The sequence below is a fragment of the Penicillium argentinense genome (assembly GCF_028826775.1).
Source record: "Penicillium argentinense strain IBT 30761 chromosome Unknown utg000005l_segment0_segment0, whole genome shotgun sequence".
In the NCBI taxonomy this organism is placed as follows: Eukaryota; Fungi; Ascomycota; class Eurotiomycetes; order Eurotiales; family Aspergillaceae; genus Penicillium; species Penicillium argentinense.
In genome coordinates, this window is record NW_026622664.1 from 1,732,684 (window position 1) to 1,757,139 (window position 24,456).

At 52.9% G+C, this 24,456-nt stretch overlaps 7 protein-coding genes across 7 annotated transcripts; 4 read left to right on the plus strand and 3 right to left on the minus strand.

The window, feature by feature from the left end:
* Positions 1–307: 307 nt before the first annotated feature.
* On the plus strand, positions 308–13,457 carry N7532_005438 (uncharacterized protein; the record flags this gene model as incomplete). The annotated part of the gene is made up of 5 exons (XM_056617932.1): positions 308–959; positions 1,061–3,683; positions 3,734–4,277; positions 4,331–12,949; positions 13,011–13,457. The coding sequence occupies 5 exons, from the start codon at positions 308–310 to the stop codon at positions 13,455–13,457; spliced, it is 12,885 nt and encodes a 4,294-aa protein (XP_056474091.1).
* Positions 13,458–14,032: 575 nt separating this feature from the next.
* Positions 14,033–15,460, minus strand: N7532_005439 (survival factor 1 family protein; the record flags this gene model as incomplete). The annotated part of the gene is made up of 5 exons (XM_056617933.1): positions 14,033–14,131; positions 14,195–14,571; positions 14,635–15,059; positions 15,165–15,380; positions 15,441–15,460. 5 exons carry the CDS (start codon positions 15,458–15,460, stop codon positions 14,033–14,035), a joined length of 1,137 nt encoding a protein of 378 aa, XP_056474092.1.
* A 410-nt stretch (positions 15,461–15,870) lies between these two features.
* On the plus strand, positions 15,871–16,418 carry N7532_005440 (mitochondrial 54S ribosomal protein uL11m; the record flags this gene model as incomplete). The annotated part of the gene is made up of 2 exons (XM_056617934.1): positions 15,871–15,999; positions 16,086–16,418. The coding sequence occupies 2 exons, from the start codon at positions 15,871–15,873 to the stop codon at positions 16,416–16,418; spliced, it is 462 nt and encodes a 153-aa protein (XP_056474093.1).
* Positions 16,419–17,347: 929 nt separating this feature from the next.
* On the minus strand, positions 17,348–17,629 carry N7532_005441 (uncharacterized protein; the record flags this gene model as incomplete). Its single annotated transcript, XM_056617935.1, has 1 exon — positions 17,348–17,629. One exon carries the CDS (start codon positions 17,627–17,629, stop codon positions 17,348–17,350), a length of 282 nt encoding a protein of 93 aa, XP_056474094.1.
* An 895-nt stretch (positions 17,630–18,524) lies between these two features.
* On the plus strand, positions 18,525–21,279 carry N7532_005442 (uncharacterized protein; the record flags this gene model as incomplete). Its single annotated transcript, XM_056617936.1, has 4 exons — positions 18,525–18,576; positions 18,647–18,939; positions 19,133–19,741; positions 19,765–21,279. The coding sequence occupies 4 exons, from the start codon at positions 18,525–18,527 to the stop codon at positions 21,277–21,279; spliced, it is 2,469 nt and encodes an 822-aa protein (XP_056474095.1).
* An 833-nt stretch (positions 21,280–22,112) lies between these two features.
* N7532_005443 (putative mitochondrial carrier protein (Pet8)) lies at positions 22,113–23,219 on the plus strand (the record flags this gene model as incomplete). Its single annotated transcript, XM_056617937.1, has 1 exon — positions 22,113–23,219. One exon carries the CDS (start codon positions 22,113–22,115, stop codon positions 23,217–23,219), a length of 1,107 nt encoding a protein of 368 aa, XP_056474096.1.
* Positions 23,220–23,387: 168 nt separating this feature from the next.
* N7532_005444 (cupin domain-containing protein) lies at positions 23,388–24,114 on the minus strand (the record flags this gene model as incomplete). Its single annotated transcript, XM_056617938.1, has 2 exons — positions 23,388–23,504; positions 23,569–24,114. 2 exons carry the CDS (start codon positions 24,112–24,114, stop codon positions 23,388–23,390), a joined length of 663 nt encoding a protein of 220 aa, XP_056474097.1.
* Positions 24,115–24,456: the final 342 nt, after the last annotated feature.

The following is a 24,456-nucleotide window of genomic DNA, read 5'->3' on the forward strand; positions in this document are numbered from 1 at the left end:
CTAGTCTCGATCTGGTTAGCTTGTATCCCCTGAAGTTTGGCGGCCTTCTTTGGGTAGAGAACAAACATGGCGAATCTGTTATCGACCTACCACACCCGACTTGCCTCTCGTCAGCACTCTTTCTTTTCTTCGATCTTGTAATTCAAATTGTCGCCTTTATTTTAACTCCGCGATCCGACGCCGCGTTTCGATCCTCCCCGCTCGACGCGACACGGTCAAATATCTAATCAGCTGCTCCGATCGCGCTCCGCTTCTTTGAACCGCCCATGATTCCTCGAAGCTCGTTGCCATAGAGTCGAACACAAAGATGGAGGTCGCCGCTACGAGCATATCAAACGGCATGCCTACGCCTGAAACCGCCGCTGCGGTGGACCCGGGCACTGTGATCCAGTACCTGACAGAGGTACTCCAGGTGACACTGGGGGCCTTGAAATCCGATCTGGAAAGCGCTGGAAGCTTGCTGTCGGCTGCTAAACACAGTGAGACCACGCAAAGATGTATGCGCTTTGCCTCTGAGTCGCAAGTCGCGCTGTATGTACAGAAAGATATCGCGGCTGCGGAGGAGACAAATGGCCAGAATGAAGGTAAGTTCCGCCGTACAAATAGTCGGACTCCTCGTCCCAGTCCTAACAGCGTACGCAAAGACTCGCTTCAGTATGTCTATACCCTCTCCTCCGAGATGTCCTCCGCGTCGACCACCGTCGCCTCCGTCGCCTTCATAAAACGCCCTGCTTCGATCGACCCGGCTCTCCCAATTGCATCGCAAATTCAAGTCATGAACTTGCCGGGTCTGGCCTCGCTCAATAACGCCCAAACACAGCAAGGAAACTCGATGTCGCCCTATCAGATTCTACACCTGCTCCTCCACCACGGTCTCAGTCCCTACTTCGAAGCCTACACCCGCAACCAAGAAACAATCACCGGAGCGAAACCGAGGGCGGACACGGAAGCGAAAACTGGTATTCCCGGCACAAAAAGAAGTTCGCTGAACTTGAGCTGGGTCTGATGCACTTGCAACAGAACGTGGAGATTCCGGCACTGAACCTTCCGTTGCACGAAGTTGTGCAAAGTGCGCTGAAGGAGGCCGAGGCAAAGGATGTCAAGCCATCGGTGGAGCTTATCCCAGCGTCTGTCCTGGACAGCAGTGCCTTCACAAACAGCATTCAAAATACCGTGAATGGCTGGATTCGGTCCATCCAGACCATCACCAAGATGACTCGTGATCCGGATGGAGAATCCGCTGCTCCAGAAGTCAACTTCTGGCTCTCAATGGAGTCTGCACTCGAAGGGATTGAGGGACAGCTACAGAGTGATGGAGTCCGGCTGACCATGGACATTTTGCGCCATGCGAAGCGGTATCAGCCGACCCTCAGCTTTCAGGCGGACACGGGGCTGAAAGATGCCTCTGAGCTGGTCCAGAAATACAATCAGCTCATGCGAGACTTTCCTTTGGATGAACTTCTATCCGCTACTTCTCTGCAAAAAGTGCAGGAATCTCTTGGTTTGATTTTCACCCACTTGAATAAGAAGCTCAAGATCTGCCCGTATCCCATCAAACGCTCTCTTTCGCTTGTTGAGTCCATATCCGGTGACCTTGACAAGAAGATTCATGACCTGATCAATGGCCGCGATGTCCTCCATCTGGATTACCGCGAATTCCGGTCGTTGATGAAGATTACTCAGGCCATCTGGCGAACCTGGGATGAAAATCTCAAAGAATTCACCAACGTTGCCCGTGAGTCTACGAGACGCCGAAATGAGAAATTCATCCCGATCAAAATCAATGCTCGACACGATAAGACTCGCGAACGACTCAAGTACATTGATACTTTCCGGGTAAACCATGAGCAGCTCCAAAAGACTATCATCAATGTTCTGGGTCCGAAGAACTTGTCACCTGCAGAGACCGGCGCTGGCGTTGACTCTGATGGAGCTGTTATCGTGGAAGAAATTGGTGACGTGGATGCTGTGGAGGAAGTCACACTTGCCTATGCTGCTTTGAAGAATGTGGACGTTCTAGATGTTTCTCCGGAAGGATCTCGCACCTGGGAGCAAGCCGAGATCGGCTACAGTGAGCGTACATCTCGTGTCGAAAATTCTATTATTGCTCGTTTGCGCGACCGCCTCGCAACTGCGAAGAATGCCAATGAGATGTTCCGTGTCTTCTCTAAGTTCAATGCTCTTCTCGTTCGCCCGAAGATCCGTGGTGCAATTGGAGAGTACCAAACGCAGCTTATCGACAACGTCAAGCGTGACATTTCAGCCCTCCATGAGCGTTTTAAACACCAGTATGCTCATTCTGAGGCTCACGCCATGGCTCAATTGCGCGATCTCCCGCCTGTATCGGGCGCCATTATCTGGGCAAGACAAATCGAGCGACAGCTCGATGGCTATATGCGTAAGGTTGAGAATGTCTTGGGAGAGGACTGGCATTTGCACACCGAGGGTGAGAAATTACAAGCCGAAAGCAGTCTGTTCCGTAAGAAGTTGGATACTCGTCCAGTGTTCGAGTCCTGGCTTTGGGACGTTCAAAGACGCCATATCACCATTTCGGGCCGTCTCTTCAATATCGTCCGCAACCGCGCTGCCGGAAATAGCTTTGAGCTCACTGTCAACTTTGACGCCCAAATCATCGCTCTGTTTAAAGAGGTCCGCAATCTTATTTGGTTAAACTTCCAAGTTCCCCATGCTGTGAGCAACATTTCGAAGGAAGCTAAGCGTGTCTATCCCTACGCAATTAGTTTGATGGAGAGCGTTCGTACCCTTCTACAGACAAACCGTACCATCGCTGCGATGTCCGATGTTGCTATCCTTCTCAATGGCTACGTTAATGATTCGCAAGCCATGGTGGCCAAGGGTATCCCTCTCAGATGGGAGTCTTTTGTTCACTCTTACGAACTTCACGTCAAGCAGTCTGCCCTCGCTAATGGTGCCATCGACACTTCCATGCCTAACCGTACCGAGAGCAAGCATGTGCAATTTGTTCGTGAATTCGCTGGCTCTGCGTCTGTTCTTCAATCCAAGACTGCCGTCTTGTCATCCATCAACGAGAACATCCAGAAGTCTATTCATGAGCTCAAGACGTGCCCTTATGACTTTACAGCATTCAAGCAGCGTTTGGATACGATTCAGATCGCTGTTGATAAGCTCAACTTGGAAAACTATGTCAATCTAGGCTACTGGGTTGCTGAACTGAACGAAAAGATCGAGGCTATCCTCCAAGAACGACTTCACCGGGCCGTTCGCGAATGGATCAGCACTTTCCAAGAATCTCGCAACCCAGAGGCCGTGACTTTCCAGTCGCAGTTCGGTGTCATTGAGCCAGAGGCCACTATTTACAGCATTGAATTCCCCGAACTTTTCCACGAGATCTCCATGAAAAATCAGGTTCTTCATCTCGATCCACCACTGCAATACGCCCGCGCAAGCTGGTTCGTGCACTTTGATAATTGGCTGGGTGTGATCTGCAATCTGGAGAAAATTAAGGCCTCCCGCTACCAAATCTCCATTGATGTTCAGACCGTTCGTCATTCGGAAGCCTGTTTCGCAAACCTGCCGGAGCGGTGTACCGATGAGCTTAACCAGGTCTACGGAGTAATTGAAAGCCGACTCAAGGATGTGTCACAATACGTGGACAAGTGGCTGCAATTCCAGTCCCTCTGGGATCTGCAGTCTGAGCAAGTGTACGATATTCTTGGGGATGACCTTTCGCAGTGGCTTCAGCTCCTTCAAGAAATCAGAAAAGTCGTGCCACTTTCGATACCTCAGAGGTTAGCCGAGCATTTGGCAACATTCGGATCGATTACGAACAAGTCCAAACCAAGGTCAACGCCAAATACGACCAATGGCAGCATGAAATTTTGCTGAAATTCGGTTCCAAACTTGGTGGCCGCATGCGAGAGGTGCACTCAGAAATAGCGTCTGCCCGCCGCGATTTGGAGGGCCAAACGTTGGAGGCTTCTTCAACCGCCCATGCTGTGTCCTTCATCACCATCGTGCAACAATGCAAGCGCAAGACTCGCGTTTGGGAACCCGAAGTCGATCTTTTTCGCCAGGGCCAAACAACTCTATCCCGACAACGATACCAGTTCCCTAGCGACTGGCTCCACGTCGAAAATGTGGATGGAGAATGGGCAGCCTTGAATGAGCTTCTTACTCGGAAAAGCAAGATTGTCCAGGACCAGACTGATGCCCTTCGTGCTAAGATCGTCGCCGAAGACCGTGTCATTGGTGACAAGATCGCAGAGATCATTGGCCAATGGAATGATGAGAAGCCTGTGTCTGGCACCATCCCCCCGACGAGGCCTCTCGCACACTGAGCTCCTTCCAGTCACGTCTCGAAGCTCTACAGTCAGAGTTTGAGATGGTGTCCAAGGCAAAAGAGGCTCTCGATCTTCCAGCGAACGCGGAGTCATCTCTGCCGGCGATTCTCGAGGAAGTCCAAGACTTCATGTCTGTCTGGGCAGCATTGGCCACAATCTGGAAGAGCCTGGAAGATCTCCGCGAAACATTGTGGGCTTCCGTTCAGCCCCGCAAGATCCGTCAGTCTCTTGATGGCCTGATCAAGATGACCAAGGAAATGCCAAGTCGAATGAGACAATATGCCGCCTTCGAGCATATCCAAAATGTCCTCCGCGGACTGCTCAAGGCCAACAGTACCCTTTCAGACTTGAAGTCCGAGGCTGTCAAAGACCGGCATTGGGAAAAGATCTTCAAGGCTTTGAAACCCGGCGAACGACCTGGCCTGAACAATCTCACTCTTGGTCGGGTCTGGGATTTGAATCTGACTGCAAGCGATGCTGTCATCAAAAGCATTCTTGCGCAGGCTGCTGGCGAGATGGCATTGGAGGAATTCTTGAAATTGGTTCGTGAGACCTGGCAATCATACTCCCTGGACCTGGTGAACTACCAAAACAAGTGCCGTCTTATCCGTGGTTTCGACGATCTCTTTGCCAAGTGTAGTGAGAATCTCTCTTCATTGCAGGCCATGAGAAACTCTCCCTATTACAAAGAGTTTGAAGAGGAAGCTGCCGCCTGGGAGGACAAGCTGAATCGTGTCCATGTTCTGTTTGATGTCTGGATCGATGTGCAAAGGCAGTGGGTGTACTTGGAAGGAGTGTTTACCGGAAATGCTGACATCAAGCATCTCCTTCCACTCGAATCAAGCCGCTTCCAGAACATTAATTCCGAGTTCTTTGCGGTGATGAAGAAGGTCTACAAGTCTCCCTTCGTTCTGGAGGTGCTCGCCATCAACGGCGTTCAGAAGTCTCTGGAAAGATTAGCCGAGCTGCTCAATAAGATTCAGAAGGCCCTTGGTGAATACCTGGAGCGCGAACGTGTGTCGTTCCCGCGTTTCTATTTCGTTGGAGACGAGGACTTGCTGGAGATTATCGGTAACAGCAACGATATTTTCCGAGTGGCGAAACATTTCAAGAAGATGTTCGCTGGCCTTTCGGGACTCCTAATGGATGACGACAATAACATTGTCGGATTCACCTCCAAGGAAGGCGAAGAAGTTCGATTGAAGAAGGAGGTCAATCTTGTCAAGACACCTAGAATCAACGACTGGCTGTCTGCACTGGAGAACAACATGAAGTTGACTCTGGCGGAGCTCCTCGCAGAAGCCATTGAGCAGTTTGATACCCTCTACAACACCACCGAGGTTGATCGGACCGCATTCAGTGACTTTCTTGCCAACTACCCTGCCCAGATCGTCGTTCTTGCCAGCCAAGCTGTGTGGACCAATGCTGTCCAGAAATCTTTGGAAGAGGGCGGCGCAAACCTCTCAACTTTGTATGATGCTGAAGTCCGAATCCTCGAACTGCTCGCCGTCACAGTTCTTGGTGAGCTCGACGCCATTACTCGCAAGAAGTGTGAACATATGATTACCGAATTTGTTCACCAGAGAGACACTATCTCTAAGCTCATGCAATCTAATGCTACCACCCCCACACATCACTTGTGGCTGCTGCAAATGCGCTACGTGTACAAGCCGGAAGGCGATTTCTTGCAACGCCTCTATGTCCACATGGCCAATGCTAAGCTCAACTATGGATTCGAGTATTTGGGTGTTCCTGAACGTCTTGTTCGCACTCCACTCACAGACCGTTGTTTCCTTACTCTCACCCAAGCTCTCTGCCAGAGACTTGGTGGATCTCCCTATGGTCCCGCTGGTACAGGAAAGACTGAATCAGTTAAGGCACTTGGGCTGCAGCTTGGTCGTTTTACTCTGGTATTCTGCTGTGACGACACATTTGATTTCCAGGCCATGGGTCGTATTTTCCTGGGTATTTGCCAGGTTGGTGCATGGGGCTGCTTCGACGAGTTCAACCGTCTGGAAGAGCGAATTCTGTCCGCCGTGTCTCAGCAAATCCAGAACATCCAGATTGGTCTCCGTAAACGCGAAGATGATGGCGATTCTCAAATCGAGCTTGTCGGACGTCGCCTGGCGGTCAATGCCAACACGGGTATCTTCATTACCATGAATCCCGGATATGCAGGCCGATCAAACCTGCCCGACAACCTGAAGAAACTGTTCCGCAGTGTTGCCATGTCGAAGCCCGACAAGGAGCTCATTGCCGAAGTCATGCTCTTCTCCCAAGGTTTCAAGCAAGCCAAGCCTCTGTCAAAGCAGACTGTTCCATTTTTCGATCATTGCGCCTCTCAGTTGTCCAAACAAGCCCACTACGACTTCGGTCTTCGTGCGTTGAAGAGTGTTCTGGTCAGCTCCGGTGGCCTCAAGCGTGCCCGTCTTGCCAGTTCAGACGGTGAGCTCGGCCCTGATGTAGTTGTTGAGCCTCAAATCATTGTGCAGAGCTTGCGAGAGACCATCGCGCCTAAGCTTGTGCAAGAGGATGTTGAGCGCATGCTGGAGATTCAAGTGCAGGATTTCCCTGGCGTGGACTATGTCCCTGCCAACTACGAGAAGCTCACTTCGGCAATTCGGGAGATTGCTACAGGCAAAGGCAACCACTACGTCGACAGTGAGATGTGGGTCACCAAGGCTCTGCAACTTTACCAGATCCAAAGCATTCACCACGGTGTCATGATGGTCGGAAAATCGGGAGCTGGTAAATCAACTGCCTGGAAAATCCTTCTGGAAGCCATGCAGAAGGTTGATGGTGTCGACGGCGTTTCCCATATCATCGACTCCAAGGTCATGTCCAAAGAGGCGCTCTACGGTAACCTGGATAGTACTACTCGTGAATGGACCGATGGTCTCTTTACTGGTATTCTTCGAAAGATTGTCGATAATCTCCGAGGCGAGGACAGCAAACGCCATTGGATTGTTTTCGATGGCGATGTTGACCCTGAGTGGGTTGAGAACCTGAACAGTGTTCTGGACGACAACAAGCTTCTTACCCTGCCCAACGGTGAACGTCTAAACCTACCTCCCAATGTTCGCATCATGTTCGAAGTCGAGACTTTGAAGTACGCAACGCTAGCTACAGTCAGTCGTTGCGGTATGGTTTGGTTCAATGAAGATACGGTCACACCATCGATGATGATAACCAACTACGTCGAGGGTTTGAAGACTAAGACCTTTGAAGACCTGGACGACGATAGCGCACCAGCTGGCATGGCAGCAGCCCGAACTACGACCACACAGGAAACGCTTTCTACAATTCTCAAGCAACTCCTGGAAAGCGATATTCTTGTACTCAAGGCACTCGAAGAAGCAAAAAATTACAATCATATCATGGACTTCACAGAGATTCGCGCCCTCAACACTTTGTTCAGTCTGCTCAACAAAGCCTGCCGCAGTGTCCTGGAATACAACATTCAGCATGTTGATTTCCCTCTTGATCCAGAACAAATCGAGGCGTATATCTCCAAGAAGCTACTTCTTACCCTCGTTTGGTCTTTCACCGGCGACTGCCCGCTCGCAGACCGCAAGGCTTTCGGACAATACATCACTGGCATGTCGACAAGCGATTTACCTCCAACTGGTGACTCGTCTCTCATTGACTTCGATGTTACGCTTCCGAAGTCTGAGTGGACTACCTGGCAATCCCAGGTGCCTTCTATTGACATCAACACCCACTCCGTCACCCAGACTGATGTCATTATTCCGACAGTGGATACTGTTCGCCATGAGGATGTTTTGTATTCTTGGCTCGCCGAGCACAAGCCATTGCTGCTTTGCGGTCCCCCTGGATCGGGTAAGACTATGACGCTATTTGCTGCTCTGAGGAAGCTGCCCAATATGGAGGTCGTTGGCCTCAATTTTTCAAGCGCCACTACCCCTGATCTTTTGATCAAGACATTCGAGCAATACTGCGAGTACAAGAAGACCCTGAATGGTGTCGTGATGTCTCCTAGCCAGATCGGTCGTTGGTTGGTCATCTTCTGCGACGAAATCAACTTGCCCGCCCCCGATCGTTACGGAACTCAGAGAGCTATTTCCTTCCTTCGCCAGCTTGTTGAACAGAATGGATTCTGGCGAACTACCGATAAGACCTGGGTTACTCTGGACCGAATCCAGTTTGTCGGTGCTTGCAATCCTCCCACAGATGCTGGACGTACCGCAATGGGAGAGCGATTCCTGCGCCATGCTCCTCTTATCATGGTCGACTACCCCGGCGAGATCTCGCTCAACCAGATTTATGGCACGTTCAACTCGGCGGTTCTCAAGATTCTTCCATTGCTTCGTGGATACGCCGAGGCTCTCACCAAGGCCATGGTTCAATTCTATCTCGAATCCCAAGCAAGATTTACTCCGAAAATCCAGCCGCACTACGTATATTCGCCCCGTGAGCTGACTCGCTGGGTTCGTGGTGTCTATGAGGCTATTAAACCCCTCGAAACCCTCACACTGGAAGGGCTTGTGCGGATTTGGGCCCATGAGGCTCTGCGCCTCTTCCAGGATCGTCTGGTTGCTGAGGATGAACGGGCCTGGACCGCCGATGCTGTTCGTCGTATCGCACTGGAACATTTTCCCACCATCAATGACGAAGAAGCGCTCAAGGGGCCGATTTTGTTCTCGAACTGGCTATCCAAACACTACGTGCCGGTTGAGCAAGAGCGTCTCCGAGAATTCGTGAAGGCACGTCTGAGAACTTTTTGTGAGGAAGAGGTTGATGTCCCTCTGGTCTTGTTCAATGACGTCCTGGAGCACGCTCTGCGCATCGACAGAGTCTTCCGCCAGCCCCAGGGTCATCTTATTCTCATCGGAGTCAGTGGTAGTGGAAAGACTACGTTGTCTCGCTTTGTTGCCTGGATGAATGGTTTGAAGGTCTTCCAGATCAAGGTTCACGGCAAGTACTCTTCGGAAGACTTTGACGACGACCTGAGAAGTGTTTTGCGGCGAGCAGGCTGCAAGGGTGAGAAGATCTGCTTCATCATGGATGAATCAAATGTTTTGGACTCTGGTTTCCTGGAGCGCATGAACACCCTACTTGCGAACGCTGAGGTCCCTGGTCTTTTCGAAGGCGATGAATTCTCTTCTTTGATGACCGCCTGTAGGGAGGGTGCTCAGCGCCAAGGCTTGCTGCTTGACTCCCAGGAGGAGTTGTACAAGTGGTTCACGCAGCAAATTGTCAAGAACCTGCACGTGGTGTTTACCATGAACCCACCCGAGGAGGGCCTGTCGTCCAAGGCAGCTACCAGTCCAGCCTTGTTCAACCGTTGCGTGCTCAACTGGATGGGTGACTGGTCTGATCAAGCATTGTTCCAGGTCGGCTCGGAACTTACCCATTCGGTTGATCTCGACAAGTCCAACTTTGTCTCGCCCGACAGCATTCCCGTGGCATACCGCGAGCTGTCATTGCCAGCATCGCACCGAGACACGGTTATCAACTCTATGGTTTATATTCACCACTCGCTGCACAGGTTCAACCAGCGTCTGCAAAAGCAGCAGGGTCGGACTACTTTCCTCACTCCTCGCCACTATCTCGATTTCGTTGCCCAGTATGTCAAGCTGTTCAACGAGAAACGTGAGGACCTTGAGGAGCAGCAGCGCCATTTGAACGTTGGTCTTGAAAAGCTTCGCGATACTGTTGATAAAGTCAGCGATCTGCGTGTCAGCCTGGCCCAGAAGAAGACTCAACTGGAGCGAAAGGATGCCGAAGCGAATGAGAAGCTGCAGCGCATGGTTGCTGACCAGCAAGAGGCCGAGCGACGGAAGCATACTTCATTGGAGGTACAGAAAACTCTGAAGGTGCAAGAGAAGGAGGTGGCGGAGCGAAGAGAGGTTGTGCTGAGCGATTTGGCTCGGGCTGAGCCTGCTGTTGTGGAAGCACAAAAGAGTGTGAGCAACATTAAGCGACAGCATCTCACTGAAGTTCGATCTATGGCAAATCCCCCAGCTGGTGTCAGACTCGCAATTGAGGCGGTCTGTACTTTGCTAGGCCACAAGGTCGTTGGTGATTGGAAGTTAGTCGGATCCATTCTTCGAAGGGATGATTTCATTGCCAGCATTGTCAACTACGACAACGAGAAGCAGATGACGCGCGCCCATCGAACAAAGATGCAGAACGAGTACCTCTCCAAAGAAGAATTTACCTACGAGAGAGTGAACCGTGCCAGTAAGGCATGTGGTCCACTAGTTCAGTGGGTCGAAGCTCAAGTTAACTACTCCGCTATCTTGGATCGTGTTGGACCTTTGCGCGAGGAGGTTGGCGAACTAGAGAACCAAGCTTTGCAGACCAAGGCCGAAGCTCAAGCCATCGAAAACACCATCACATCTCTGGAGAACAGCATTGCGACCTACAAGACCGAGTATGCCGCATTAATCAGCGAAACCCAAGCAATCAAGACCGAGATGTCCAAGGTCGAGTTCAAGGTTGATCGGAGTGTGCGTTTACTTGACAGTCTGGCATCCGAGCGTGAGCGCTGGGAGAATGGAAGCAAGTCATTCGAGACTCAGATCAGTACACTTGTCGGCGACGTCCTTATCGCGGCAGCGTTCCTCGCCTATGCTGGCCTGTACGATCAGCAGTTCCGCAAGGCAATGGTTGATGATTGGGTTCATCAGCTGTTTCAGTCGGGCATCACCTTTAAGCCACACAACCCCATCACAGAATACCTGTCCAATGCCGATGAACGCCTGACCTGGCAAGAACACTCTCTTCCAGTCGACGATCTTTGCACCGAGAACGCTATTGTCTTGAAGCGATACAACAGATACCCGTTGATTGTTGACCCCTCCGGCCGTGTTACGGAGTTCTTGCAAAAGGAGAGCAAGGACCGCAAGCTTACCGTTACCAGCTTCTTGGACGACTCTTTTGTCAAGCAGCTGGAAAGTGCCCTGCGCTTCGGAAACCCTATCCTTATTCAGGATGCGGAGCACCTCGACCCCATTCTCAACCACGTTCTCAACAAAGAGTACCAGAAGACCGGAGGCCGGGTTCTGATCCAGCTTGGAAAGCAAGAAATCGATTTCTCGCCGTCCTTCAAGCTGTTCTTGTCAACCCGGGATCCATCTGCTACCTTCCCGCCGGATGTCTGCAGTCGAACAACATTTGTCAACTTTACTGTCACGCAGAGCAGTTTGCAGACCCAGTCGTTGAACGATGTCCTCAAGTTCGAGCGGCCTGATGTCGATGAGCGTCGTAACAACCTTGTCAAGATGCAGGGCGAGTTCAAGGTTCACTTGCGCCAGCTCGAGAAACGTCTGCTACAGGCACTGAACGAATCACGTGGCAATATACTTGACGACGATAATGTCATTGAAACCCTGGAGACTCTCAAGAAGGAGGCTGCGGAAATCTCAAAGAAGATGTCCGAGACCGAAGGTGTCATGTCCGAGGTGGAGAACGTCACAAACCAGTACAGCATTATCGCACGCTCTTGCAGTGCTGTTTTCGCTGTCCTTGAGCAGCTCCACCACATCAACCACTTCTATCAATTTTCTCTGCAGTACTTCGTCGACATTTTCAACTGCGTCCTTTACCAGAACAAACGCCTGGCCCAAGAGAAGGACCACAGCGCACGGGTTCAGATCATCATTCGCGACCTGTTCATTACGACTTACCAGCGCACTTCCCTTGGACTAGTCCAGAAAGACCGTGTCACGTTTGCCATTCTTCTCGCTCAAGCTACTCCCTACACAATGGACAAATCCATCCTCGACCAGATTTTGGACGAGTCTGTTGAGGACGCCGATCTTTCGACCACCGGAACTGATCGTGACCAAGTAATGAGCAAGCTGTGCAAAATGTCTCTCTTCAAGGATGTCATTGCCAATGTTTCCGAAGAGCAATGGGATCGCTTCTTCACTGAAGAACTCGCAGAGAATGCCGTTCCAACTGTCTGGGGCGAAGGCACTTCCAACCTTGATCAACTCCTCCGTTCTCTGCTACTCGTCAAGCTTTGTCGTATGGACCGCTTTGTGCCAACCGCTGAACGCTTCGTGGAAGCTGTCTTCGGTCGTGAGATATTCGGTGGTAGCAGTGACTTGAAGGACGTTGTCGAGCAAGTCACCGCAACGACGCCTATTTCCCTCAGCTCAAGCCCTGGTTTCGATGCCAGCTACAAGGTCGATGCTCTCGTGCAGCGCACCAATGCAACCTGCGCTAATATCGCCATGGGTTCGAACGAAGGTCTTGAGAGTGCCGACAAGGCAATCAGCAATGCTGCGGCGACAGGAAACTGGGTCCTCGTCAAGAATGTCCACCTCGCACCCTCCTGGCTTCAGAGTCTGGAGAAGAGACTGGATTCCCTCAAGCCCCACAAGGAATTTCGCTTGTTCCTTTCCATGGAGTCCAGCCCGAAGATCCCTGTCAATCTCATCCGTGCCTCTCGTGTCTTGATGTTCGAGCAGCCTGCTGGCGTCCGCGCCAACATGAAGGATTCCTTGTCTTCTCTGTCCGACCGTGCCAGCAAGGCTCCTGTCGAAAAGGCCCGTGTCTACGTTCTGCTCTGCTTCCTCCACGCCGTGGTCCAAGAGCGACTCCGCTACGCGCCCAGCCTGGGTTGGAAGGGCTTCTGGGAATTTAACGACAGTGATGTGAGTATTGCTCATTTCCCTCAAAGCAAGATAACTCAGTTCACTAACTTCTTTTCTACAGTACGAATGCTCTGCGCTCATTATTGATCACTGGGTCGATACCGTCGCCCAGGGTCGCTCTAACGTTGCACCCAACAAGCTTCCTTGGGAGATGATGCGCACGCTCATTGCCGAGATGTACGGCGGCAAGATCGATGACGCCGGTGACTACGCACAATTGGAAGGCCTGGTGAATAGCTTCATCACCGCGGCCGCCTTCGAAGACGATTACAAACTTGTCTCGGGCGTTGAAAACGAAGAGCTTCTGGCTCTACCTACCACGACTAGCATGCGTGACTTCGTTGCCTGGGTCAACAATCTTCCTGAGCGTGAACCGCCTACCTACTTGGGTCTTCCTGCGAATGCCGAGAAGTTGTTGCTGGTTGGCCATGGCCGCAAGATGATCTCTGACTTGTCTCGGGTTACGACTCTTCTGGACGAGGGCGAGCAGCTGATGGTTGACAATTAATCTTCTCATATTTCTCCTTTGTCACTGTTTCTACAAGATTTGGAGCTCGGCGTGTTTCTCCTGCCTCTAGACCATTATTTGCAGGGGGTTGTACGTTTACGTGATACCTTCGACGCCGCTGGCGGATGTTTTGAATTTGTTTTTGTGATTTATGTATTTTATTGCAGCTTCTTTCTTTGTACAACTGCGTTTTTGTCAAGCACACTATTTGTGTCCGTACTGCACAATCATTTCTTTCTAAATTACCCTTCTTCCCATTCTTACCTGTCCTTTGTATGTTACATATCGTAATAAGCTCGTTTGCACTAAGGCCTAGAAGAGCCTTCAATATAAACAACTTCATTAGTTATTTCTGTACTACTTGGGCTGATAAGAAAAATCATGTAGGGGGATATAGTCAATAGCATTAAGTATCCAGTATACAATCTGTGGAATATCTGGTACGCGCGGGAGCCAACGATACTCGTCGCTACCCTAGTATAATGTAGAATGACTCAAACAAAAACGCCAACGAGTGTCCACATAGGGTAATGTTCCTATATACGTAGGTCATGATTAGAGACAGCCTCCATATTTTAGGAGATGAAGGTCGACTCTGAGAACATGAATCCTTCTTCAACAATCTCGGTATCACCGATCTTCAGCTTCAAGGACAGCTTCTCCTTTGGCGAGTACTAGGATAAAGTTAGCATATATTTCCAAGAAATGGGATCTATAGACAAAAAATCGGAGCATACCTGGAAGATGTACGGGCGTGTACCGGCGACACTGCCAGCAATGGCCTTGATAAAGCCGGGAACCTCTCCCATAACATCGACGCGATCCAGACGCTTGCCAAGAGCGCCGTCGACCTCGGCGGAGACCTCCTGGCCGTCAGCGGACTTGCCGGTCCACTCCCACTTGATGGAGGTAGGCTCGGGCCACTCGCTCTCGGGGTCGAGAGCCGAGGCGGTATGGGTGATCGTGTTACCGGCGCCGGCGTAGATAATCTCGCCGTCCTTGAGAATACCACCAACGTTGACCTTGGTGGAGCCGTAGGAGGGGGGAGTGGTGAACTCCATCATGATGGCGGAGTAAGTGGGGGTCTGGAAGTTGATGAAGTTCCAGCGGGCAGCTGCAATCAATGTCAGCCTACGAGGATAGTTTTCGACGTATATTTCTTTTTGCTTGTCCATACCTGCGTGGTGAGGCTTCATGCCCTGCAGAGCCGGGATGAAGACACCGCGACCGGTCAGGTCGTACGTCTTCTCCTTGGTGGTAATAGTACCCTCGACCGCACAGCGGGCCCAGAAGGCGTGGCTCATGGAGCCCCACGGGTTCTTGGGGTCGGTTCCGAAGTAGGAGGTACCGTTCTTCCCGACGGCGAAGCCGGGGGCCTTGCGGGTGAACTTGAGGTCCACCAGACTGTTCGGGTTGACAGTAGACTTGATGGTGTAGGAGTCGCCCTCCTCGTTGAGGGTAATGGTCATGTTATCCGCGCCGAAGGAAAGCATGTGCTCGTCGAACATGAAGTTGGTGAGAGGATCGGAGTGCCAGACGTGGTCACCATTGCCCTGGAGGTTGAAGATCTTCGTGTTGAAGTGCGCGGTAGTATGGATGCCCCTACAGAGGTCGAATAACAGCCCAGACGGTCAGCGACCGCTCATTCAACACAATATCATATCCAAAACTTTTGGTTCCACACGCAACTGGATCCGATTTACTTACACAATGTTGCTGTAGATGACCTGGACCATGACCAATGTGCCGTTGTCGGCCATGATGTAGAAGGTCTGGGTCTCGACATTGGTGTACTGGTAGGCCTTCCAACGCAAGTCATCCTTGCTCAGCACGGTGTAGGGCGTCTCCTCGGCCTGCTTCGCGACCGACTGGATGGCTTCGGGGCCATAGATGGGCTCCTGCGTGCCCACGGCCGCTGAGAGACTGCCCGCATCCATTCGGGTCAGCTAGCCCCACCACGTTGATGGGTCGAGACACACTTACGTCGACTTGAGCCAGTTCATGGTGAATCGGGATTTGAGACCGCAACGGAGAGAGCGATCGAAAAAAGGAAAGGGGAGGTGAAGGAGAAGGGAGATCGACGCGGGGCCTGCGAGTTTAGTTTGGGTCGGATGGGAAGGGCGCCGAGACCGAGCAGACTGCAGTAGAACAAAGCGACGGACAAGAGGATCGGGCAGCAGAGAACCACAGCACTTTCACTCACTTTGCTTCAATATGCCGTCTGTAACTTGGGATATTTGCTGAATCGTGTAAATACTTCAGAGTGAGTCGCGATGACGTCCAGCGCTGAGCAGCTCGCTTGGCCCGCGGGCCAATCAACGGCGGGTCACCTGAGGAAAATCTGCCGGCTGCGGCGATTCTCGACTTGTTGCTGCTTCGAGCATCTCCCCGTCTTCCCCCAACACCACACACCATGGCCAAGAACGCGCTGGCTAAGGAGCAGTTCGTCAAGCTCATTGTCGGAGCTGGCCAGGCCAGTCCCAGTCCCCCCGTCGGTCCGGCGCTGGGTAGCAAGGGTGTCAAGAGTATGGACTTTTGCAAGGTGAGCTTCCCCCATCTGGACCCTGATCATAATGGCCCCTTAACCAGGACCTCCGGAATTGGCTGTGTCTGACTGTCTGCGTCCAGGAGTTCAATGCCCGCACCGCCCACATGAATGTCGGCGTCCCCATCCCGGCGCGCGTCACTGTCCGTCCCGACCGATCCTTCGCCTTTGACCTGCGCACCCCGACCACCACCTACCTGCTGCTGAACGCGGCCAACGTCGAGCCCCGAAAGAACCGCATCCGCGGTGCGATGCGCCCCGGCCACGAGACCTGTGGCGAGATCTCGCTCAAGCACGTCTACGAGATTGCGCAGATCAAGCACAGCGAGACCCGGTTATCAGGGCTGAGTCTGCAGGGTCTGTGCAAGAGTGTCATCTCGCAGGCCAAGTCCATTGGCATCAAGGTCGTCCCGTGATCGCGTGGAGTTTTTGTCGGGCGCGGGATTGAATTCGACCTGTATCACTACGAGTGCGGTACCACGCCAGGCGGTCTCGTCTCGGCGCCCTGGCGGACTCCGGAAGGTGCCCTGACTACATTTATGTGTTTTATTTGGCGTTCTTGTCGAGGGAGAAAATGGGATCCTCCTCGCTGTACTATATATACCTGATCATTTGATGCATGCGACTCGAGCGATATATGCATATCACAATGGGACATCTGGCATGACCAGCATATCTGCAATGCCATGACGCAAAGCCAGATTCTTCTCCCGTATTCGGCGTGGGCCTTTGTGGTTGCGCCTTACGAAAGTACATACTTTGGGGTACCTAGCGGGTTGCCAGCTGCCTGGAGCCATACTTCAAATGCTGTCGAAAATGTACACCTGCCTAAGCTGCCTAAGTTTAGCATCAATATAGCTGGCGCCTGCTTGATGCTGATCACTGACGCAGAAAACATGTAATGTCGAGTCGTCTAGTATTCTCCAGCCGATTTTCAGATGAACTATACTCTGATTGGAAAAGAAATTGGACACGAGTCGGCAATTCGACGGTCATGACTTGTTTTGCTACATTTTAGTTGTCTCAGTACCAGAGGTAGGCAATACGACAGATCTACGACACAAAGTTCTAGGCTGCATACATACTCCATGGAATTGGAGTGTCACTTACACTGATATAATTCCGACACAGACGTACACAGTGCTACAGCCGATCAAGATCGAAAGTAGCTCCAGTAGCATCTACGTTAGGTAAGATACTCGACCTGGCCGTGACCTACTGATTCTCCACGCGGGCCTGAATGAAAGAAGGGGTATGTCGGAGGCTGTGCTACTGTGCGAGGCGAGGCATTACACGTAAATCTCCGCAAGGAGACAACATGAAATGCCGGGGTAAGCGTTACATACTAAATAGTATCCTGGTGCGTGGTGCGGGGCGCCACGCTGAGTACGATGCCACATTGCTTTTGGCGCACTGGCGCCTGGTGCGACTTCATCTTGCGGGCCACCGGTGACGGGAAAAGACAACGATGCTCCGCCTCCGCTTTCGCAGGGATCTGCTTCAGAATCCAGCTGGCTTGGCGGGTATGGAGGGCGATCACGACGGGACGCGCATCCATGGATGATCCCTTGGCAGGCATGGTACCGTGAGAACGGAAGATCCGTTTGGCAGCGTGGTTGATTGTCATGGGGGATCTTTGTGGAGAAACGGTGAGAGAAAGGGTGACCGTCCCTCGAGGGCATGGTACCTCAGGTATCAACAGCATCACCAGGCCAGCCAGTCCGACAGGCTGCAGGGCATGGAGAGTCAACTAGTCCTATTCAGGTAAAATTCCAGAGCGTCGGCGAAGCAGCAACAACGATGGCGCGCAGGTCATGTTCGCAGCCGGGAATCGGCACGAGGGAATAGACGTGGGCATCGACATCATAGGTCCCCTCCACCGTGCCCTCCGCGCCCTTCCGAGATCTTCGGGAGAGCGACCAGCTCGAATTCTGCGGTGCTAGAGCCGATAAGGATCTGTCATGAGGCGACGAGAATCAGTCGGGCGTAGTTCCGTGAAGTGATGGTGATTGCGTAAAGAGAGAGGGAGGGAAGGTAGGAACGTGAAAGAGTGCTTGGTGATGAGGCCGTGACTGTCCCCCCACCCGCTTGGCCTACAGGCCCAGACCCCAAACTCATTCCCCTCTTTCGACTTCGCGACTTCCTGGTTTCTGCGGTCGATTTACACTCTACATTTACTCCGACTCAACCTTCCTCTTCTCCCCTCCTCGTCCTCCTTTTCTTTTTCCTCTCTGGAGGTCATCCTTGTCCCGTTGCGGTCGGGCTTATCGCACGGATTCGGCACCGAAAAACCTAAGAGGAAGAGATTTGCCTCCGCGTAATCGACGCTTTCTGCGGAATCCCCAGACGCCCAAACCGACGAGGGTCTTCCCCCAGAAAAAAAAGAAAAGGGAAAAAAAAAAAAAGAAACAGGACGCCCGTTCCTGCGAACTCACCCTCGTCTACCAAACCGTCCCCCCGCAGCGCAGAACTCCCCGAGGGGCATGCCGTCCCACTAGGCCCCGAGGTGGTGTCGATTGAGTATGACGTCTGAACAGGCCGATTCGACCCCAACCGCCAACTCCATGGAGTCAGGTATGTCTTGGCCACGCCCTCCCTGTCGTACCCGAATCCCTTACTGACTCCGCATGCTTGATTACCACAGGCCCGCAGGCTATGCATCCCCAAGCCAAGATGCCGGGCCAAGCGGAGACCGACTCCGACGCCAAGTCAAGATCGCAGCCCGGCCAGGTTCGCTTCTCCTCTGTCACGCAGGAGATCGAACCCTCTCGATCACAGCTGTCCCCGGACCCGGAGCAAACCCCGACAGACTCCCGCAAGAAAACTGAAGAAGAGGAACTGCGGTCCCTGGCGATGAGCTTGCAGAGCTCCCAGCTTCAGGAGTCCCGTCTGCGTAACAACTTCTCATTCGAGCCAATGTCGCTTCCGTCGTCGAGAGTATGTCTACACTTTACTTGTTCATCTTCCTCTGGACCGAGCTAGTTTGGTGAACGTGGCCCGGAATTGGGAATCAAACCAAGTCCTTTCTGATGGTCCCTCGGGGCCTCTGAATGCCGCTCCCTGCAAACCCGTTAGACCCGGTGTGGAGAATTGAATCCAGTGCTAACGTCTCACCTCTCCCCTCATTCAGGTTGCCTCTCGAGAATCGAGCGATCGTAGTGGCCGAGACGGTCCAGGCTCCTACGTGACTTCTCCTCATGCATCTCCCCCAGTTTCCGCCGTACAGTCGCCTCCCCTGACTCCCGCCGTCACCCATTCTCGCGATGGCCGATCTACCGAAAGCGCCTCTCTACTGAACGCAGTTGGCAATGTCAACGCAAAGGCATCGGCCATCACTCCCGAAACTTCCCCACCCGTCTCATCGGCCGACAAGAATGGTACGCAACGAAGTGCTCCATCCTCGCGACCCGGTTCCACCGACCGCCTCTCTACCAAACAGAGCGGTGCTTCGGAACCTTCGTCCCAGGCTCACAGCACATTGCCCCGGCACCGAGCTCAATTCTTCATTGGCACCGATGCCAGCTCACAAGAAGAAAGCCCTCCTGCAACTCCCCGCGACTCGCATACGCCGCCGGGTACCATCACACCAGTAGGCGAGCCCAATGACCCATACGCTCGCAGCAAGCGGCCACCGCAGCCGAAGAACCTCGCTCAGCTAGATCCACGATTTATATTCGGGGGCCGGGATTCGAAGCGGTCGTTTCGGCCAGGAACCCCTCGGTCAGCCAGCGCCAGTGATGTCACGAAATCGAGCGACAAAAGGGGATTTTCGGCAATGGCAAGAAGGACCAGGACCACAAGGGCGGCCACGGCCATCAAGGTCACCATGGGTCCATGTCCGAGCTGAAGCGGTTTTTCAAGATGGGCCATCGCCACAAGCGGCCCGACTCACCGACGTCCGGCAAGCGATCCAAGAGCACGCCGTATCAGATGGCCCCTGATAATGTTCCCTTCGCCGACGACCACGGCCTGAACTCCAAGTATGGTAAATTGGGAAGGGTTCTTGGCTCTGGTGCTGGTGGTTCGGTGCGACTGCTGAAGCGGAACAGCGACGGGGTCACCTTTGCCGTTAAGCAATTCCGAGACCGCCACAGCTGGGAGAGCTTGAAAGAATACTCAAAGAAAGTAACGGCCGAGTTTTGTATCGGTTCCACGCTGCACCACGGTAACATTATCGAGACCTTGGATATCATCCAAGAAGGACAGCATTGGTACGAGGTCATGGAGTATGCTCCCTTCGATCTCTTTGCGATTGTCATGACGGGCAAGATGACCAAGGAGGAGATTGCGTGTTCCTTCAAGCAGATCCTCAGCGGCGTTGCTTATCTTCACGGCATGGGCTTGGCCCATCGTGATTTGAAGCTGGACAATGTCGTGGTCAACGACCGCGGCATCATGAAGTTAATTGATTTTGGGAGTGCAGTGGTGTTCCGGTACCCATTTGAAAACGACATTGTGCCAGCTTCAGGCATCGTTGGCTCGGATCCTTACCTTGCCCCGGAAGTGTATGATGAGAAGAAATATGACCCCCGCCCCACGGATGTTTGGTCGCTGGCGATCATCTTCTGTTGCATGACTTTGCGCCGCTTCCCGTGGAAGCAGCCGCGCACGACCGACAACTCATATCGCCTGTTTGTGTCCACTCCTACACCTGGCACCCCGGTCCCTGATGTCGATCCCCGGCGTCGACCCAAGTCTAACCCCGATCTTCCTTCTACCATCCACGAGCACAAACAGTCCGAGCACAAACAGCCCGAGCAGAAGCAACAAGCACCCACTTCGAATGGGCCTCCTGCCACACCGGCCAAACTGACCGTTCCTGGGGCGCCGGAGCAAAACGGAACTAAGCCGGATAATTCGGAGAAGCCCGAGTCGCCCAAGGAAAGCGACAGCCCAACGGAAGCTCAGAAGCAAACCAGTCAAACCAGCACGAAAAACAACAAAACTACGCGGACGACTAGCAAGGAAGCGCCCCCCCTTCCGCCGGGTTCGCAACCCCCGGCTCAGAAGCAGGAGGTCATCAAGGGTCCCTGGCGACTTCTCCGTATTCTGCCGCGGGAAAGTCGGTTCATCATTGGTCGCATGCTCAAGGTCAACCCCAAGGAGCGAGCTACGCTGGATGAGGTCTTGGAGGACGAGTGGGTGCGCAACATCTTGACCTGTACGCAGGACAGCGCCGGCACCGTTAGCCCCGCCTCCAACCACAAACACATCCTCGAACCTCCATCCCAGGCTCCCGCTGCTGCGGTTGCCAGTAAAGGTGCCAAGGCTAAATAATCTTCCCTTGTTCCTGTATCAAATTATTCCTCTGTTCATATTCCCGCCCGTGGTTGGAGACTGAGCTTTCAACTTGCTCCGTTCCTCCCTTCCCCATCGGCAAAATTTGGCTTCCCTGCGAAAGGCGTTTCTGATCATCTGGAATTTCCTTCTCTTCACTTCGAATTTTCCTGTCCATATGCGCCCCACTAATCTTGTGTTATCTTGGCCCTCTGTTTGTCGCTTCCGCGTTTCTCGACTTCAGAGCGCAGTGGAGGGAGAACTGTTGTTTCCGGGCGTTGGGGCAAGGCTCTGTCGTACTGGCAAAGAAGATGCGCAAGTGCAGCTGCTCAAGATTATAAGTATCATTACCACTGGATGCACGATGAACATCCCGCATGATACACGTCCGTCGCGCGAGCTTTTCGCATGCTTCTGGTAGCTGGTGGCTGGCGGTTATTCACGGAACTTCTGTTGTACCCAAGTGACCGAAGCAGTAGATATTTATTTTTCCAATATATAAGAATATACTGTCCTTTACAAAAAAGTATCTTAATATCTCAGATGAATGCCCTCCGGTCCGACTGCACTTAAATGGTTATCCCGACGTAAAGAGCCGTTTCGGCGATATCGGAAGAGCCATGGGCTGACCGCGGAGAAAAAGCTGGATCTGGGTCAATTGCGGAGCTCTCCTCACCACCAGCACCTACAATTCACCGGCTCACGAGAACGGAACTCGACACTGCAATCGCTCCGGATAGGTGTTTCGAGACCATTGAGCAACACAGCATGCTCCTGCGATAGAAATTCCAAACCAACTTCCCCGACGCACGCACTCTGCCATTTCCCGCATTATGGCCCAGCAACCAGAAAGCGAGGCATTGGTCTCCTCGCTATGGACCAGATCCCTCCTGGTACGAGAGCGCTCCCTTCATAAGCTCAATCCCTCGCATGCCACTAATCACTACCACCAACAGTCCGGCGCCGTCGCAGGTCTCACCGTTGACTGCTCGCTCTACCCCCTCGACACCATCAAGACCCGCCTCCAAAAGGCACGCGATCACACCGCACCGCAAGCAACCCGGCTCTCACTGCGCCAGACAGTCCGTGGCATCTACGCCGGTCTCCCATCTGTCCTCTTCGGCTCCGCCCCATCGGCCGCATCCTTCTTCATCGTCTATGACGGCGTCAAGCGCTCCCTCCTCCCTTCGTCTCCGGACTCCGCCCCCGCTTCCCGCGCTCATGTCTTTTTCACACACTCGATTGCCTCGTCACTAGGCGAGATCGCCGCCTGTGCCGTACGCGTTCCGACAGAGGTTATCAAGCAGCGTGCGCAGGCTGGTCTGTTTGGTGGATCTAGTCTGCTTGCGCTGAAGGACATCCTCTCCCTGCGCCACGCGCCGGTCTCCACGGCTATTCCGGCTGCCGGTACCAATGCCATTATCCCGTCGCCAGCTGGCTCTGGCTCTGCGGCCCCCGTGAAGCGGGGATATGGACAGGTCTTCCGGGAGCTGTACCGCGGCGCGGGTATTACCATTGCGCGCGAGATCCCCTTTACCGTTCTCCAGTTCACCATGTGGGAATCCATGAAGGAGAGATATACACAACGGTACCTCCGCCAAACGGACTCGGTGTCTGGAGTCGTCAAGCAGGATCAGATTCCCGCTTCCACGAGTGCGATGTTTGGTAGTGTGGCCGGTGCCATTGCGGCCGGTCTGACGACCCCGTTGGATGTGATCAAGACTCGCGTGATGCTTGCGCGCCGGGGTGACGGTGGTGCTGATGCCCCTCTTCGAGTGCGTGAGATTATGCGCGGCATTGCGCAGGAGGGATTCGGAGCCTTCTGGCGTGGCATTGGGCCTCGTGTTGCATGGATTGGTATTGGTGGTGCTGTTTTCTTGGGGAGTTACCAATGGGCTTGGAATACCCTTGAAGGTAAGAAGCAGGAGGAGGAGAAGTAGAATTGGCGCCTGTTTTGTATATCCTTGATATATTGTATAGTATCATTCAGAGCCATATAGAGGGTCTAGAGTGTATAGAATTTGGGAAACCAGTGAAACATAATCGTGGAAATTGCCACAACACTTGCGAAATGTTTCTTTGTCGTTCCAGATTTGTGCATGCTCATGCTACTTGACCAGCCAAGCTAGCTCACGGATTTGCTCCGGGGAAAGCAAATCGTCCATCTGGTCCTTGTGGAGGAAGTCGTTGTCTGTGTACTCAAACCCGGGCACAACGATCTGAACCTGTTCAGTAAAGTTCGTCCAAGCACATTATAACGGCGATATGCGACAACTTTTGAAAACATACCTCGCTTATCAAGAGACCTGTTGAGTCTTCTGAGGATCCATCTATATTCGTCAGCCGATCATCAGAAGCCGGGGAGTCAGGCAACAAAAAGCTAGCCTTATACATGCCCCCGGGCACAACCCATTGCATACGCTCCCCACGTTCCAGATTCGGGCCGACGACAAACGTTTCGATGTCTGCCTTGGCTGTCCTATCTTGCGAGTTGGGATTGCTGTGAATGACAACGTACCGCCCCCGCCCCCGATGCAAGGTATGTATCGTCTGGGCCTGGTTGCGGTGGAAAACGCCTACCGGAAAGCGTGGGGTGAGTAAGTAATATATCGCCGTGCTAGCTGAGCGAGTTTCGTCGTCTTGAGAATCACCCTGTGAACCCTGCTGGAATGGATTTGGAATTTGCAGTGGATTTCGATGTGTTTCTGCAAAATAACCGCCCTCAGGGTGGGGGTGGAGGTCGAGGTGGCTGAGTAGAGACTGAATCGACAGGTCTTCTTCCTGGTGAGACGAAGAGGTGTAGACTGGCTTGACATGGGATAATGGGATATCCATTTTGCAGTTTCACAAGAGGCACTCGTAGTTCATTCTGTCTTTCCAGTGTTATACTTGTTATACTGGCCCGTGGGACATTACGTCGAATTGACCCCCGGCTTCGCTGACAGAATGACATCACTTGAGTAGCCTGTGTTCCACGGGTGGTCGCGAGATGAGATGCCCAAAGGAGCCAGTAGAGAGGTCCTAGGAAAGACAGTAAGTACCAAGGAAAGCAAAAACGGCAAACTGGTGATACCGTCAGGCACACCAAGACGCCCAGCCGGCCGACAGCCGACGCTGCGCTATGGCGTCGCGAACCGGTGCCCCTGGCGGATCCCCCAACTTCCCCTCACTGCATCC